Source organism: Theropithecus gelada, chromosome 2, assembly GCF_003255815.1.
Source record: "Theropithecus gelada isolate Dixy chromosome 2, Tgel_1.0, whole genome shotgun sequence".
Lineage (NCBI taxonomy): Eukaryota > Metazoa > Chordata > Mammalia > Primates > Cercopithecidae > Theropithecus > Theropithecus gelada.
The window spans coordinates 186,433,685-186,451,022 of NC_037669.1; the positions used below are offsets into that span (position 1 = coordinate 186,433,685).

General features: G+C 37.0%; 1 protein-coding gene across 2 annotated transcripts in view; it reads right to left on the reverse strand.

Annotated features, from left to right (window-relative positions):
- Window positions 1-17,338, reverse strand: part of P3H2 (prolyl 3-hydroxylase 2) — a 169,751-nt gene that overhangs the window by 30,625 nt on the left and 121,788 nt on the right. For both annotated transcript variants that reach the window (XM_025377565.1, XM_025377564.1), the window contains exons 2-6: window positions 8,368-8,520; window positions 6,863-7,052; window positions 1,838-1,969; window positions 421-563; window positions 1-90 (exon numbers count right to left, since the gene is read on the reverse strand). In XM_025377565.1, coding sequence (XP_025233350.1) covers window positions 1-90; window positions 421-563; window positions 1,838-1,969; window positions 6,863-7,052; window positions 8,368-8,499 — 687 coding nt within the window. In that variant the 5' untranslated portion in view covers window positions 8,500-8,520. The remainder of the gene's footprint in view (window positions 91-420; window positions 564-1,837; window positions 1,970-6,862; window positions 7,053-8,367; window positions 8,521-17,338) is intronic.

A 17,338-nucleotide genomic window follows, 5' to 3' on the forward strand; every position in this document is an offset into this window, starting at 1 on the left:
CGGTTCAGTGTATGAAAACCCCAGACCTTCTGCAGCTGATTTGATCAGCTCAGATTCTAGCTTATGACGTTTCACAAACATTGTTAAATCCTAGAGAAAAATAAGTAAAGAAAGACATTTTTTATTTAAATAACAGGTAACAGATATGATAAATATTCAGGTGGTAATATTTTCATTAGACAGTCACAAGTGAGCTAACAAACATTCAGAGTTGCAAGACATGACCCCATCTCAACATACTTTCACACGCTAGCATGTGTGAATAAAAATGTGCCTCCGGCGTAAATAAAATTTGAAAGAACTGAGTTCTAGAACCTTTGCTAAATTGTTAGATATCTTTAAGACCAGGGTTATATTTTTGTCACCTCTTCCCAGAACACATGCAGAATCAAGAATTTCTTTTCAAAACATTGGTCTCACCTCTCTGGCCTCAATGGATGCTGGGTCAATGCTATCATCCAGCAGACTCTCATAGTAATCCACATTGTCTAGGACATCCTCGTCATCTGGGTGGCACAGAAGATAGGCTTTGGCACATTCCAGGGCTTTCACATACTCACCAACTGAAAGACAAAGGAGTTGCAGCATTAGAGTCAGCTTACTTAGGTCTGTCCAAAGGATTTTAAAGGGAGGCCATCAACATGTCTACAGAAGTTAGCATTAAACATGGATAAGAGAGAAGATAAATTGATGCTCAGCAGAAAAAGCAGGAACAGTCACAGATAAAAGAAAAGACATTATTTCAGGTATTCAAAAGTTATTACCTTTGGTCTGCTTTGGTGCTAGTTGTTTTGCACAAATTACCAAGTTTTTATCTGAAGATGTTTGTTGACAACTTTTATTCTTTAACACAGATAAACAGAATTGTATGAGTTAATTCTGATTTTTGTACTGAATTTGGGTTAAGTAAACATCCAGAAGATGACCTTTGCAACAGTAATGTACCATTTTGTACATAACGTATGAGTAATATAAGTGCTTTTAAAATGTTATTTTTCATGGCTGCAGTTTGTGATAAACTGGTACTTTAATGCAAAGTCCTTCATAGAGTCCCAGATGTTCTGGAGGAAGCCCCTCAAATCCCTCACTATACAATTAGAGCAAATCCAACAGTAGCAAACTACTAAAAGGAACTAACAAGGATGTTTCCAATATAAACTTTTCATTACAGAAATATTTAGCTATTACAAGGGAAATTGTAAATGTACGCTTTGTTTTGAAAAAGGTCACAACATTGGATTTCTTCTAATGGAAATTTACAATATATGTATGTGTGTATATATATATGTGTGTGTGCGCGCGTGTATGTGTGTATAAATACATACACATACATGTATTTATATGTATTTATACACACATACACGCGCGCGCGCACACACACACATATATATACTGAGACAACCCTGATTTTTAAAAAGAATGATAAAAATTAAGCAACTCTCTCAACTTTGATTCACTGTTTATGACTTCAGCACATGATTCATTGTGTGCCATCAACACCAGGATAATAAATAATGTTTTGTTTTGGGGAAGGAAGAGGATTTTGCAAAGTTCTTTTTAAATTGAGTTAAGAAATATTAAGTCTAAAAAATCATGCAAAATGTCAATCTAGAATAATTTTCAGTAAATTATCACAGCATTACATTTTGTACTTTGCCCATTGGTGATTTCCCCTTCTGCTCTTCTTGTCCTGCAGCTCGGAAGAGAAGAAATGCATACATTCCTATTGCTTTGATAATAAACTGAAGAAGTCTGGACGCTAAATTACAAAAATGTGATGTCTGTAGTGACGAACCACAACCCCCCAAGAAGTCTTCACAGATGATCCACGCTTTACCTCGATAGTAGGCAAACTGTAGGTAATCATAGTGCAGAGGAAGAAAATTCTCAATGGGTGAGAGGCGGCCAGGGCGGGTGGCAAGTTCCCTCACACATTCATGCTGACAAACAAGCACTTGCATGTAGTGATCTGGAAGACAAGAGCCAATACATGTGTTCCTCCAGGCTGCTGAGTCCCCAAACGTCAACGTCACAGTCACAGTGACACAGGGCATTCCTCACCTCACCACACTCGGAGAGCAAAATTACTCTAATCCTCACTTCCGGACTGCAAAACCTTTTTACAAAGAAAGTAGTTGACTTGCCAAGGTCTCCGGATCAGTGATCACTAGAATGACAGCAGATTCCAAATCCTCTAGCTCACAGTCTGTTCTCTGTATCTCACTCTTCCCTTCCCATGCACACTCTTTATACCCCACAGTCCACTTTCCCCCACCTACACCCAGCTGAATGTCAGTTTTCATATTTAACAACTTTGGGGCCCCTCTTTGGATATCTTAGATGGTTCGAAGGGCCCTGGAAGTGGAAATGGAAGTTCAGATGCTAGTAAATGTTAAGGAACAGTTCGGAAAAAGAAACAACCATGGATGTGGGAAATTCAGGCTGAGAAGTGAAGCAAAAATGCTCTTTTTCTTTGTTCACATTTTCAAGCCCATTTGTCCTAAAGGAGAAATAAAAACTCTTTGTTTTTTTAGGCCTATTGGTCAGAAACCTATTCTACACAGTTATAAATTAGTCTATCGCCTAGACATTGTATATTCGAATATTAGGGATATTGTATATTCTTTACCAGAGACTGGTAAACTAGGGAGAAGGATGAAAGGAATTTAAATGAGCATTTTGTTTCCTATTTCTCTTCACTCCCCTTTCCATCGCTCCCATTCTTCTTGCTGGAGGGTCCTGAAGTGTTGGGGTTTGCATGCCCTCTTTGGCCCTGGACTCTATCTTATCAAAGCCTGAGATGAGGAAACACAAGTGGTGAATGTCCCAGAGAAGAAAATGCCTCCTACGTTTCATCTTGACTGATTTTTACAATGAAGATGGATGTATTTTCCAGAAAGAATAGTTCCTTCATGCCTGTGCTGAGTGTGTTCTTTTGAGGATGATGATAAAATCATTTGATCTCATAGCTGTGCAATTTAATTTACCACAACTGCCTTTTTTTCAAAAGGTTCCCTGTTTAGTCTGAGTTTGGCTTGGATCTTGATGATTTTGCAGAGGGACCCCAAAACACAACAGGAAGGAAATGTGCACTTTCTGGTATGGGGCAATGTGCCAGTTTTGCATAACTTGGCTAACTGAATGATTTATAGCACAGCTCATAGAATCCCTAAAGCCCACTGGTTATTAACCCCAGTCCAGGGGATGTGAAGGAAGAATGAGTTCTATTTATTTGATTAGCATGTTAGAAATAAATAACCAGCTGTTTTATTTCTTAAGAAAACAAAAACAAACAACCTTCAACTGTTTTCTCCTACTCAACTTACCATTTGCATTTCTATTTACTTTCTAATACATATTCCTTTTAATTCCAATGACAAGCAAAAGGTAAAGGTGAAAGATACCCACCAAGAACTCAAAATCTGAATGGGAATATTTTTTCAAAGCAGATATAAATAGCAGCAAAACAGGAGTGACAGAAACATATCCTTTAGGGTTTCACAGCAGGGCTGGTAATAAATAACCGCATTCAGGAGCCATTTGTATTTTTCCCCAACTGTTAATGTCAAACTCTAAAATTCAAATATTCTGATTTTCTAATACATTTGCTATTTAAAAAGCCAGTTTTATTCCTAATTTAGGACAATTTTGAACCAGACAAGAATTTATATAGTGAGAACTGTCATATTACTTTTATTAGGTATATCCCTTGCCTTCTTTATATCTTAAATGACACTGTGCAATTAATATGTTTTTAATAAGTTTGAGTCTTAAAAATTAAAGAACCTGAGTTATGAGATCTCTATTCTTTTCCAGTTACCAACATGCTGTGGTGACCTTGAGCAAATCACTAAATGCTCATCTGTGGGAAATCGTCGGTCAATCTTCCTAAACCAGATCTAGGACACTGGCCAAAACTGTTCAGTGGCCATTGGTAGAAGCAGCTGTAGAGGCCAATGTGGGAGTAAAAGCAGGATGCATATCCCACCACAACCACAACATAGTTAACTATAATAAAGGAAGAATCTGCCGTTTCCAAATACAAGATCAAGTGTAGAGAAATAGCAATTAAAAGGTGAACCACACATAAAACTGACATTCCAAAAATTTAGGCAACTGGATCTTGCAGAGATCCAAAAGAAAACAAAACTTTTGGGAAAATATCCTCAATAATTGAGATCGTTGTATTGAATTTAGGTGAACTGAGTTGATTTTGAGTAACTGGGTGTGACACAAATTGGTCATTTGACATATTAATTTTCAGTCTACTTCCTAGTCTAATTTTTGATAGCTATAACCTAATTGTCTCTATAAGAAACCTTAACAGTAATTCTTAACAATAATTCTAAACCTACATTCTCATAAACATGGAGTATTTAACCATTTTAATCCCTGCTATGCGATTGATGGCTATGTCATCTCCTTCCTTCCTTCATTCATTAATCAACCCATTCATTTAACCAGTATTTACTAAGTACCTACTACAGTCACTCTTCTTAGGCACTGAAGATTGAGCACTAAACAGGACAAGCCTTTAGCCAAGAGATAGAGGAAAACAACACTTTGAAGATCTGTAAGTGGAAATAAGCATGGCATATTTAAGGAATCAAAAAGCAAGAGGGAGTGTGAGAGGGAGAGAGAATGAATGAAAACATACACACGTGCCCAATCATGAAAGTTCTTATTAAAGAATTGGATTTTAGTAGAGATGGGGTTTCACCATGTTGGCCAGGCTGGTCTCAAACTCCTGACCTCAGGTGATCCACCTGCCTCGGAATCCCAAAGTGCTAGGATTACAGGCGTGAGCCACTGCTTCCAGACGAGTAGTGCTTTTTAGGAAGATTGGAAGCATTGGAAGTTGGGGAGAGTAAACTGATTGTATTCACTGGCATTTTAGTACATAAATGAAGTTGAACATTGCTTTTCATATATGGAAAACTCAGAAAAAAATGTGTCTTCAAAAATAATTGTGAAAAATTTATTAATAAATTATCCTTTGCCTACTTTTCAATTATGTAGACCTTAAAAGTATAGATTCTAGATTCAGAAAAGTCCAAATATGAGTTCCAGCTTCACTCTAATCACATCACTTAATCTTTTTCAGATAAAAATTCCTCATTTACAAAAGGGAGAGGAGAGTAAGTAATAATAGTATCTATAAGAGTTGCTTAAAGCATTAAATAGATAAAAATATGTTAAGTGCTTTGTACGTCACAATTGCTACATACGTGTTTGTTATTATTATTATTATTATTATTGTTTGTTTTTTCTTTCTTTGAGATGGAGTCTCGCTCTGTCGCCCAGGCTGGAGTGCAGTGGCGCGATCTCAACTCACTGCAAGCTCTGCCTCCCAGGTTCACGCCATTCTCCTGCCTCAGTCTCCCGAGTAGCTGGGACTACAGGAGCCCACCACCACACCTGGCTAATTTTTTTTTTTAATGTATATTTTTAGTAGAAACAGGGTTTCACTGTGTTAGCCAGGATGGTCTCGATCTCCTGACCTCATGATCCGCCCGCCTCAGCCTCCCAGAGTGCTGGGATTACAGGTGTGAGCCACCTCACCCGGCCCGCATTGGTTATTATTACTACTGATAATTAAGAAGTAAATTACTATGAACAATAATAATTTACAGGCTCTCTTTGAATATGAAAGATATTAACACTTTGCCTACAAAATATTTTGCAATACTTTCTATTTGTGTTTGTAGATCAGCTTGGTTTATTGTATAAATCTGTACTTATAAATCTTACGTAAAGTTTTTAACTTGTTTTTTATTTTTCTTGTCTTTTGTCATGTTTAGAAGAGCTTTTCTGCTGGGCATGCTGGCTCACGCCTATAATCCCAGTACTTTGGGAGGCCGAGGTGGGCAGATCACCTGAGGTCAGGAGTTCAAGACCAGCCTGGCCAACATGGAGAAACTCCGTCTCTACAAAAAATACAAAATTAGTCAGGTGTAGTGGTGCATGCCTGTAATCCCAGCTACTCCGGAGGCTGAGGCAGAAGAATTGCTTGAATCCAGCAGGCGGAGGTTGCGGTGAGCCGAGATCGCACCTTTGTACTCCAGCCTGGACAACAAGAGCGAAACTCCGTCTCAAAAAAAGAAAAGAAGAGCGTTTCTTCTCCTAATATTATACAAATATTTTCCCTCATTTTCTTCGAACAGTTCTATATTTTACACTTATATTGTTATTACAAATATAACTTATTTTTGTGTAAGGTATACAGGAGAGAACCCACTTTCCCCTCATAAGTGGTTAACTAGCCAGTCTCCCAAATTATTCTATAATGTGCATTACCTACTATTTTAAATGCTGCTTTGTAATATATTAAATTCTTATTAAATAACAAAACATTTTAAGTAGTTGAAGACTATACCAAAGTGTTCGCTACTACATTGTTTATAATAATGAACAATTTCAACCTCTTAAATACTCATCAGTAAAGGACTAGTCAATTAAATTCCGATGTGTTTATATAACAGAGCATTACCCAGCCATTAAATACAATAAAACGACTCTATGTACTTACATGAGAAGAAGTCCACAATATATTGTTAAGCATAAAATAAAACAACAAAAGTTGAAAAACAATATATATAGTATTGTCCTATTTTATAAGAAATGAAATAATAACTATAAATAAATACACAAATATTTTACATAAGGACCTGAAAAAGCTTGGGAAGACAATCACCAAAATTTTAACTACATAAATTTCTCTACAGGAGATAGGCTGGGATAGACACATGAGAGTCTTTTATTTTTACAATATATTCTTCTATTTTGCTGGAATAGTTTTTTATAAATCGCAAGTAGTATTTTTATAATCAAGAAACAAACAAAATGAAAAACTAAGCTTTACCTGCAATAGCTTCATACAGACCAGTCTTATACCCTAAATACTCATATTCTTCAAATCTCTGAGGCCCCTCACATAGGGTTCGGCATTCTATATCTTCAACGAAATATTCTCTTAGGGCTTGTTCGAAGTGCCTGATAGCCAACTCAAAGTCATCAGCCTCATAATGTTTAACTCCTGCACTGTAACTCTCCTGCAATGAAACAGACAAAACAAAACAAAACAAAAAACAAAACAAACAAACAACCTCTTAGTTTCAAAGAGAATAGTTTATGCTGACTGAGGATCATTTCGGTAGGTGGGGTACTGACTGCTTGTGCTGAGGAGGGATGAAGAAGAGTTGCACTGGGAGATAAAGAACAGCATTCCTGGCTTCAAACACTTACAAGTGAGAGGGGTCTTACTGAGCAAATAGGCTGCTATGTGATCAGTCAGTTTCAGTTTTTTCCCTTAGCACATGCAAGACTGTATTTTTAAAATCATTTGCCTATAGGTAGGGCCATGTAACAAGTGCAGGACAACAGATGTCGGTGGAAGTGACATCCACTTTTAGGCCTTGCCAGTGTTTTTTTTAAAAAAAATATTTTCTAAAGTCTTCCCTTATCCTTTTCTGCAGTAATTTTGGAGGCTACATGTTGAGAATGGTGATGTCAACATTTTTTTAAAAAGGCCAGGCGCAGTGGCTCACGCCTGTAATCCCAGCACTTTGGGAGGCCGAGGCGCGCAGATCACGAGGTCAGGAGATCGAGACCATCCTGGCTAACACAGTGAAACCCCGTCTCTACTAAAGAATACAAAAAATTAGCCGGGCGTCGTGGCAAGCACCTATAGTCCCAGCTATTCGGGAGACTGAGGCAGGAGAATGGTGTGAACCCAGGAGGTGGAGGTTGCAGTGAGCTGAGATTGTGCCACTGCACCCCAGCCTGGGTGACAGACCAAGACTCCGTCTCAAAAACAAAAACAAAAACAAAAACAAAAATTAAAAAAAAAAAAAAAAGGCTTTCAACATGTGATTTCAAGTAATGTTTAGTGTATACAAAGAATTACACCACTTTTTAAAACCTCAGTTTGAAATGTATAGGTACAATGGGCAAACCACTGGACTGGGAGCTGGAAAATCACAGTATAATCCTGAACAGTTTATACTGGCCTCACCTCCTAGGTATAAAATAAAAGTATTGGAAAGGTTCAGAGAGGATTATAGATAATTATATGATGTTCTAGTTTTTATCACATTTTATCAAATTTCTAAGTTAATTTTTATTTTCTCTTAATTTTAAAATTTTTAATTTTTTAGTTTTTTTATTTCAACTTAAAAATTTTAAAAAATCATCTCAATTTTTTCAGGCCTGATCATTATATTCTGAGAACTCTGAAAGTCTAAAAATGTTACTAAAATTTGAGAATAAATTTTATGAGATATCCATTCATAGAAATTTGCTTCGACTCAAATGAAACTTAGGAGCACTTAGCTCCCTGTGGTGAGGGCAGGGGTCCACAGAGCTTACCAAGTGCGGTTTGGCTTCTCTGTCTACCAGTTGCAATGCTTCAACACCAGCTGTTGCTCTGTAATTCTCAATGTTCTGCTGCATTTCCATGTGCTCAGGGTTTGCCACGAAAAATGTGTGAGCTGCTTCCATTGCTTTTTCGAGCTGGTTAAGCTAAAGAGAAAACAAAAAAGACCAAATGAAGGCAAATATTTCTAAATCACACTCAGAGAAATACAAAGATCAATCCAAAATCTCACAGTTTAAGAACGAAACTAGGAGCCTAAGATTTTTTTTTTTTTTAATCAGACAGGCAATAAAAGTAAAATAGACAAATGAGATTACATCAAAGTAAAAAACTTCTGCACAGCAAAGAAAGCAATCAACAGGTGAAGATACAACCTACAAAATGCAAGAAAATACTTGTAAACTATACATTCATATCCAAAAGGGGTTAATACCTAGGATATATAAGATATATAAAAAGCTCAAAAAACTCAATAGCAGGAAAAAAAAGGTTACAAAATGGGTAAAAGATCTGAAATTACATGTCTCAGAAGAAGATATACAATTGGCCGACAGGGGTGTGAAAAAATGCTCCACGTCACTAATCACCAGGGAAATGCAAGTCAAACCCACAAGGAAATACAACTTCATTCCACTTAGAATAGTTATTAACAAAAAGATAAAAGATAACAAGCGTTGACAAGGAAGTGGAGAAACGGGCACCCTTATACATTGTTGGTAGAAATGTAAATTAGTAAGACCATTATGGAAAACAGTATGGAGTTTCCTCAAAAAATTAAAAATAGAACTACCATATGATCCAGCAATCTCACTGCTGGGTATATATTTCCAAAGGAAATGAAGTCAGTATGTCGAAGCTATATCTGTACTCCCATGTTTACTATAGCACTATTCACAATAGCCAGGACATGAAATCAACCTAAGTGCCCATCAGCAGATGAATGGATAAAGAAAATGTGGTACATATACACAATGAAATATTATTCAGCCATAACAAATAATGAAACCCCATCATTTGCAACAACATGGATCAACCTGGAGGATATTATGTTAAGTGAAATAAGCCAGACACAGAAGGACAAATACCACATGATCTCACTCTTACATGGAATCAGAAACAGTTGATCTCATAGAAGTAGAGAGTAGAATGGTGACTGCCAGAGAGAAACATAGGAAAGGGAGAGACAGGAAGAGGTTGGTCAAAGAGTACAAAGTTACAGTGAAACAAGAAGAAAAATTTCTGGTGTTCTGTTGCACAGTAGGATAACAAGAGTTAACAATTTTGTATGATATATTTCAGAATAGCCAGAAGAAAGCATTTTTAATGATGTCACCAAAATAAATGGTAAATGTTTTAGGCAACAGATTTGTTGATTACCCAGATTTAATCATCATATAATGAATACACATATGGAAACAACACCTGTACACATAATTATGTATACTTACGTGTCAATTAAAATAAGACAAAACTTTCCAAAAAATCAAAAGGATAAATTATTCCAATGCATAAAGATGCTAAGAACAGCATATAATGCTGTACCACACAGCTTTGAGATATTTTATTCCAAACTTACAACTTTGATTCTCATTAATATTTGATTCTCATTAATAAAAAATAATTTTGAACAACCACTACACAGACACTGCCAACTGTCTCCTAAACCACTTAATACAGTGATCTCCATGTAACAAGCAATGATCCATTTTTTTTAATGGAATTAATTTACCCATTTTAACACATTTTTTAAAATTATTTTTAAGACAGAGTCTCTCTCTGTTGCCAGGCTGGAGTGCAATGGCGCGATCTCGGCTCACTGCAATCTCTGCCTCCAGGGTTCAAGCGATTCTCCTGCCTCAGCCTCCCGAGTAGCTGGGACTACAGGCGCCCGCCACCATGCCCAGCTAATTTTTGTATTTTTAGTAGAGACGAGGTTTCACCGTGTTGGCCTGGATGGTCTCGATCTCCTGACCTCGTGATCCACCCACTTCACATGTTTACATATGCTTTAGTCATGGAGAATTTCAATAGACAGATACATTTACCTCACATCAGAAAAATAAAAATTCACATTAGTTATCTTTTTCATGGTGGAATCTAAACTATGTTCAATCCATTTTAAAGTGTGAAGAAATGAAAACTAATTGTTATTGAGCAATATAAAATTACAGAATGGCATGTAAGATTCAGCTGCATCTGCTTTTGACAATTTTGCCCTCAATTATTAAAAAATAGAAGTAGTAGACTCACAAGTGCCCAGTCCCTGCAGTCTTGTGAAATATAAAGACTCTTAACACAAAAACATAAACTGCCCTGTTTTAAGACCTGACATCCTTACCTTCATCCCATAATAGTAAAGCCTTCCCTTTTTAAATGTGATTTGCATATTCTTAGCTACTGACTTTGCTTCCATTAAATCTTGCCTGAAATGAGCTCTTCCCGCCACTTTTACTTTTGTCCTCAATTCTGTGCACCCAGAATTAATTTGACTGTCAAAATCACTAATTTCGGACTTCATCTTTCTCAACTTTAATTTTCTCAATCTCTTACATATCAATACAGATAAATATGAATTGTATGCATCTACATAGTAATAACTATATAGGTATAAAGAATGGATTCAAAATTGTGTGTGGGTTTGCATTTATTGGCCAAGTGAACCTGGAAAAAGTTGTTTAAACATTGGTGCTTTAATTTTCCCTAAAGAAAAAATGCTCAAAAGAACTACATACCGTCACTTACTATGGAGAATTTTGGAAGGATTCAATTGTGAAATATGTATGAATGTGTTCAGCAGTCACTAGAGCACTAGAAAAAAATAAATAATAGCATACAATATATAAATGATCTGTTTCAAGGATGTGAATATGTTCCTATTAACAAAGAGTAGAGTTTATAGCTCCCATGAACACATCATTTAAGAGGATAGAGTAGGTACTTTTGGTGAAAACTTTCTCTGGGTAACAGCCAATCTACAAGTTATGAGTAAAACAGGTTAGATTCTACAGCACTAGACGTTAAAGTTAATGGAACACAAATAAATATTTATGTTCTTAATTTTCCTACTTTTATGCTTTGGCTCAGGATATTCCACTGACTTAGAGAACCTTTGTCCCTCTGTCTTTTCTTACTGAAATACGTCATGTCCTATAAGGCCAAGCTTAAATCCTACCTTCTCTAAGAGACCCTTTCCCATCCCTGTAGCCATAGTTAGGCACCACATGCAATCTCAACCCTGTTCCTCTATTGGTGCTTACCATTCTGTACTGTATATATTTATCAGTCTATTTGCTTCTCCCATTAGAGCTTTCTGTGGATATGGATCATATGGTATATTAATCTTTTTATTTTCTACCTACTTTACATGTAGAGTATATCTATGATCTGTCTTAGAAAAGAGAAAAAACTGGTAAGAAGTAAATCTTGTATACATAAGCTAAAAGGTATATTACATGTGAGTATGCTTCATAAATTATGAGGCAGTGGTCCCCAACCTTTTTGGCACCAGGGTCCAGTTTCATGGAAGACAATTTTTCCATGGATGGGGTACGGGGATAGTTTCAAGATTAAACTGTTCCACCTAAGATCATCACGCAAGATTCTCACAAGGAGCACACAACCTAGATCCCTCACATGCACACTTCACAATAGGGTTGGCGCCCCTGTGAGAACCTAAGACCTCCGCTGTTCTGACAGGAAGCAGAGCTCGGGTGGCAAGGTTCATGTTCTGCTGTGCAGCCCCGTTCCTAATAGGACTGGTACTGATCCAGGGCGCAGGGGTTGGGGACCTCTGCTATGAGATACTAAAAGTTTGTACATTTAATAAAAACCTCTCTGAAATCATCACTCATATTGACAGCTTCCAATGTGGTTATCACAATGAATGTGATTCAGTAGCTCTTGAAAACAGTCAATGTCAACAAACTGGGTCCTTTTCTCAAATTTGACGTTTTGCTTATTTGGTGCTTTCCTCCTTTATAATCCAGAATTGAAGATACTACAATCTATAAAAAAGATTCCATGACTTAAGGCTGAACCATAAAACTTCATGAACTGGCCCTGGCTTTTAAACTATTGTGAATCAGTTTAGGAAACTAGAATTTGCTGCCAGGGTCTATAAAATAAACCACTGTTTTAACTGGAAGCTTGATATCTCTGTCTTCCATTTTATAAATTAAATACACACATCCAAAGTGGTAAGAAAAGTCCACATAAACATGTGCATGCTACATATAATGTCATATGATTGGATGGAGGTCATTACAAGGCTTTGTCAGTGCTAGGTTTCAGCTAAGGAAGGACCTACCCACTCCTCCAATGAAACAAACCAACAGCACACTACATTTAAAGGCTTCAGACTGGACTTCCTTTAAGACCTAATTAAAACAAACCACAGGAGCGAGTAACTCTGATATGGGGGTAACTCTAAGCATTAGAAAAATAAATTGTGACATAAAGAACAATGGACGAAAGGGGAATAATCTGACATGAAGATGGTATTGACTTTTAGAGGAGGCCACTGAGATGTCAGAAATACTGGTAAAAATGCCTGCAAGAAGGCTCGGGCCATTTCCTCTCAAGCTGTGAAGAACAAAGGCAAGCAGTTTCTCTTGCCAGTCCAGAAGCATGACTATGCGGTAGTCACGCTGCATGGAAAAAGAAATGAACATTGACTAAATCAACAGCCTGCTGACATTCAGAAGTTACACTGTTCTTGAACCTGTGTGTAAATGAGGCTCCTCTGACAGAGAAAGAGTTTTCCATAGCTAGTAATAAAGGAGGGATTGCTAAAGCACACATTGACTATGCAAAAATCACCAGTAGCCATCCATTGACCAGAAAAGAGGTTTCAGACACTCCACCCCACGACATTCAAGAACTCTGGGATTTGGCTCTGGTTTTCCTAGCATCACTTCTTCCTCTCTGCCATTATACCAACTCTTTCCAGAGAAACTGAACTTCTGTAAGTTTTATAACTTACCACCTGTCTATTCAAGAACACACACATAGGTCCAATTCTCCAGTCATGCCCCAATTCATTAGTTCACCCATTTACTTATTGAGCAAATATTTATTTTGCACCAACTCCGTATCAGACACTAAAGAGAATACCTACGTGGTCAAGACAGACAAAGGCCCTGCTTTCTATAAGAAATGTTGACATTCTCATAGAAGGGGATAAATCCCAAGTCAATACATAAGTAATGAAAGTAATTTCAGATTGTATTAAGTGCTATGAAGAAACAATGAGCAAAGTTGTGAGCACTGGCTGGAACTGGGCTGGAAGGAGAACCCCTTTAGATTCATTCATCAAAGAAGATCTCTCTGCAATGGAATTTCTGAGCTGAGACCTCAAAGTTGAGGAGCCAGGCATGAACTGAAGCGGAGGAAAGGCATTCCAGGCCCAAGAAATGTGAAAGGTGAAAGGTGCCTGAAGTGGAAAAAGCCTTGGTGTGCTTTCAAAGCAGAGCAGAGATGAAGGAGGGAAATGTTAGAAGTTAGAGAAGGACAGATCATTTTTGCAGGCTATGGTAGAGTTGAAAAGTCATTCTGGCCGGGCGCGGTGGCTCAAGCCTGTAATCCCAGCACTTTGGGAGGCCGAGGCGGGCGGATCACGAGGTCAGGAGATCGAGACCATCCTGGCTAACATGGTGAAACCCCGTCTCTACTAAAAATACGAAAAAAACTAGCCGGGCGTGGTGGCGGGCGCCTGTAGTCCCAGCTACTCGGAGGCTGAGGCAGGAGAATGGCCTGAACCTGGGAGGCGGAGCTTGCAGTGAGCCGAGATCGCGCCACTGCACTCCAGCCTGGGTGACACAGCGCGAGACTCCGTCTCAAAAAAAAAAAAAAAAAAAAAAAGAAAAGTCATTCTAAGTGCACAAGGAAACAGTAAATAATTTTAAGGAGGGCTATAATCAGCTCTGATACACATTTGAAAACGATAATTCAAACTTCTTTGTGGAAAACAGATCTTCCTCGCGGGCAGAAGAGCACTGCAGTAATCAGGTCAGAGATGATGCTTTTACTTTGCAAAATAATGCAGCATAGCATAAGTCAGTTGTCTGTTTTACTTTCCTTCCGTTCCCTGCGTCCATTCCTTTCTCTTGGTCTCCATTTTGCCCATGCTTGCTATAATAATGTTTCTTAATTCAGAAGGCAAACACATAACACAAAAGGAAACACTTCTAAAATTTCCAAACATTTTGCATGGAAAATGTACAAGTTCCCTATTTTCTGAATTACGATATGTAGCTCCAAAAGTTTGAATATGAAATTAAGAACAGCTTGTAAGGCATGTGCAACAAAGAAAAGGAGGTAACAATTCTAAAGCACATTAAAACTTCTAAAATAGAATATTTGGCAGCACTTTTTACTCTTTTGAAGTTTTTTGTACAATCAGAGTAAAACATCAAGCCTAAAATAAGTAATTTCCATTATTCTCAAACATCAACATTTTCAATAAATGAATGAATTCTTTTTCTACTTTTGTTACCCTAATTTTGGGAATTTATCCATTACATTTTAATGAAGTGTTATAGTTTTTGCCTTGGCTTTTTTACCTAGATTTCACAATATAGTAACTTTAGAGATTTTTAACTCCCAAGTGACAAGCATGTAAGCTGACACTGAAGACATCCTGTTTCTAAGCCACAGTATAAGTTTTAAGCTCTGGCTAGCAGCATAAGCACAACAGCTAGAGAGAAAGGAAGTCATCAAATTACAGCACGTATATCATACTAAACAAGAAAATTCATCCTTTGATGAACCTGTAAGATGAGTGTGTGTATATACTCGTATGCATATATATGTCACAAGGCACGTTTGTAGACATTTCATTACTTGCTAAAGTCTCCAAATTTACTCGAATTTTTGCCAACTTGGGTTAATTTTTCTTCACAGAACCAAATAAATAAATACATTTCTTACAACATGAACAATATATTAAAAGAATATTCTTAAAATTTACAAAACATTAAATTTTGAAAGAAAATTTGGAAGCAGTTTGTTTAACCTACTGAATTAAACTAAATCCTGTAAATTACAGTCTTTAAATGTAAAGAACGGGCTGTTGAATGAGAATTCAATCTTATTTTAGGAAATTCCTAAACAGTTCTAAATAACAGTCAGATTTTTGCAGTAAAATAATAGCCATATAGCAAATAACTTTGCATTTTATTTCACAATTACTGAGGATGTTAATACATTAATATAACTTGTAAAAAGATCCATATTTGAAATTGTTTTCATAATTCAGTTATAAGAAATAATCGTTTGTTTCTCTTGGCGAATTTATAAAATTAATTTTTACATCCATTGAGAGCTACCTAATATATTGTGTTTCCCCTTTTGCCTTGACTACTGGGAAGCTCAGGACTACATTCACTGTCATTTACAGTAACTATATTATGTTGGGTTTCGAATGTGTCAAACTAAAGTTGGCATATTTCACTTTTTTATTTGAGTGTTTTCGTTTCCATTTCAAAAATCTAACTATACAAATAGTTGCCTTAGCAAGGAAACTCAGGGACATAGAAAAGGTACAACTTATTTAAAATATATACTCCCATGGTAAGGGAAATTTTTATACAGTATATTCCTTTTCTACCTCTCAAGGCAGAACATTTTAAACTTTCTAGCTTTGAAGACATGTTAATTCACGAGTTAGGTGGCCATGCTAATGTAGAAAATGAACTTATCTTTGCATTTATGGAATGTTACTGTAAAATATAGTCATAGTTATAAATATGCATAGTTTTCAAAATGCAATTTGATAAGGATTAAATGGAAAATGACATTTCTAAAGAGTACCATTTCCTCCGTGGAGTATATTGGAAAGGAAGAATCTGCTTTCTTCAAGTGCTTTCTTTTGCCAAACTGCTTCTGCTCTTTACCTCAATTACTTATGGTCCCAATTCTGATTAATAGATTCCTGCTCTTTCTAAACACTCTAGTGAAGTTTTAATCTGATGTTTACATTTTAATGTTAAGCACTGATGGTGAATAGCCACAGCCAAATGAGGATACTCTTAGGAGCTCAGTGAAACAGCAGATTCCATCAGCTTTCTAGAAAATTTCTTATCTAAATAGAAACCATCTTTCTGGGTAAGGAAAACATTAAAGTGAAGAAACAGAACTTTTAAACATACTATTTCTGAGTAGAGACTATTTAAAATGAAATGCCCTTTATGTTAAAAACAAACAAACAAGCAAACAAAAAACCAACTATCAAATACTAGCCAAAAATAAGTGTGTGCTTTTAATTGGACAGAATCGCACAAGTCATCTGTGTATTGTCTAACTTCCTACCAAGGCAACAGCCAAAACTTGAATGGCTGCTGGGTAGAAGGAGAGCACATTATCTTAGTGATGGAATGTAGACAAGTCACCTCTGCCTCGGGTGGAAGTTAGTGTGCATGGATTATTGGTACGTTACTGTTGTTTTTCGTTCTAAATGCTAGGACACGGTAAGACTGAATAACTGGGCAGGGATCTTAACCTCTGCAGTGTTTGTCCAACACTCTCCCTTGAGGTGTCAGATGATGACTAATGGTTACCGAAAAGCAGTGTGGGCCAAGACCTTGCTGACATTTGCTTCCTGCTACTGTTTTTGGAATCAGCTTTAATCCTTTTCAAAGTTTATTCTGAAGGTAGTCATCATTAATTTCATACTCTAGTTTTGCCAGCATCCCATGACTATTGTAGTAGTCATTACCTTAACATCCAAAGAATCTAGTTCATGTCAGATTTTGAAAAATAAATAAATAGAAATCCAATGTCTCTCTATGTGAGCGCAGAACTCTACTCCTCTTACACACGACCCAGCCAGTGTCTATGTGAACACAGAACTCTACTCCTCTTACACGCGACCCTGCCAGTGTCTCTCTGTGAACACAGAACTCTACTCCTCTTACACACAACCCTGCCAGTGTCTCTCTCTGTGAACACAGAACTCTACTCCTCTTA